This window comes from Halyomorpha halys, unplaced genomic scaffold (genome assembly GCF_000696795.3).
Source record: "Halyomorpha halys isolate HHAL.00 unplaced genomic scaffold, Hhal_1.1 Scaffold6546.1, whole genome shotgun sequence".
In the NCBI taxonomy this organism is placed as follows: Eukaryota; Metazoa; Arthropoda; class Insecta; order Hemiptera; family Pentatomidae; genus Halyomorpha; species Halyomorpha halys.
The window spans coordinates 179-1,055 of record NW_027105004.1 but is presented as its reverse complement, the minus strand read 5'-3'; the positions used below and the strand labels follow the sequence as shown (position 1 = coordinate 1,055).

Sequence of the window (877 nt, the reverse complement as noted above, 5' to 3'; positions counted from 1 at the left end):
ATGGTCAACTATCTACTCATCCTTAATAATTAATATTCTCGAATGGTGGTTTTAAATATTATAATTACAGTAAAATAAATCAATTATTAAGTTTATAAGAACTATACTAACCAGGTGAGGTAAGAAGTATTCGAGGTACATGGCGAACATTTCACTGAGCCAGAGGTAATCCCACCAGGCAAGTGTCACTGAGTTTCCAATCCATGTATGAGAAACCTCGTGGCCGGAGAATCTCGCCACCGTCTGCTTCTGAACCGTCGGCCAGTCGGTAGGGGAGTAAAGGATGTTCTCCTTCCTGAAGAACAACAAAAATTACCATTAAAATCGATAAAAGTATTAATGTACATACTTGAATTTAAGTGAATTGCTAACCTGAAGTTGAAGAGACCCCAGTTCTCCATGGCAACCGGTACCAGCCGCGGCAACGCCACCTGGTGAGTCTTCTTTTGCGGGTAGGCTATGCCTAACTGGAGCTCCATCGCGGTGGCCAGTTTGGGTCCGATCTCTGCCGAGTAAGCCACTGAAGGAACCTCTTCGGGCACTGCCAAGGATACGAACCCGCGATCTCCGCTCACCGATCCGAACTTGGACATGAGGAGTCCTGTCAGGAACACAGGGATTGCTGGCGTTTCTTCGAATTCAGTCAGCGCTCGTTCCCTTCAATAATGGACAAAGTCACTTAAAAGGCGATAAGCAGAGTTGGGCTGCACAATTTCTTCTTACATATACAGTATAGTCTCGGTAATCCGAACTCCAGTACTCAAAACACTCCATTTATCCGAACTGTCGTGAAAATAAAACAGTAATGCAACAGCAAACCCTAAGCTTGGATGCTTGGAAAATCAAAAAAGCCTCGCGCTTACAACCTGCCTGTTGT

At 44.7% G+C, this 877-nt stretch overlaps 1 protein-coding gene across 1 annotated transcript; it reads right to left on the bottom strand.

The window, feature by feature from the left end:
• Positions 1-111: 111 nt before the first annotated feature.
• Positions 112-657, bottom strand: LOC136795725 (aminopeptidase Q-like; the record flags this gene model as incomplete). The annotated part of the gene is given in 2 exon segments (XM_067047242.1): positions 112-295; positions 373-657. Coding segments are annotated over 2 exon segments (469 nt in total), but the record flags the coding sequence as incomplete, so codon positions are not given.
• Between the last annotated feature and the right edge of the window lie 220 nt (positions 658-877).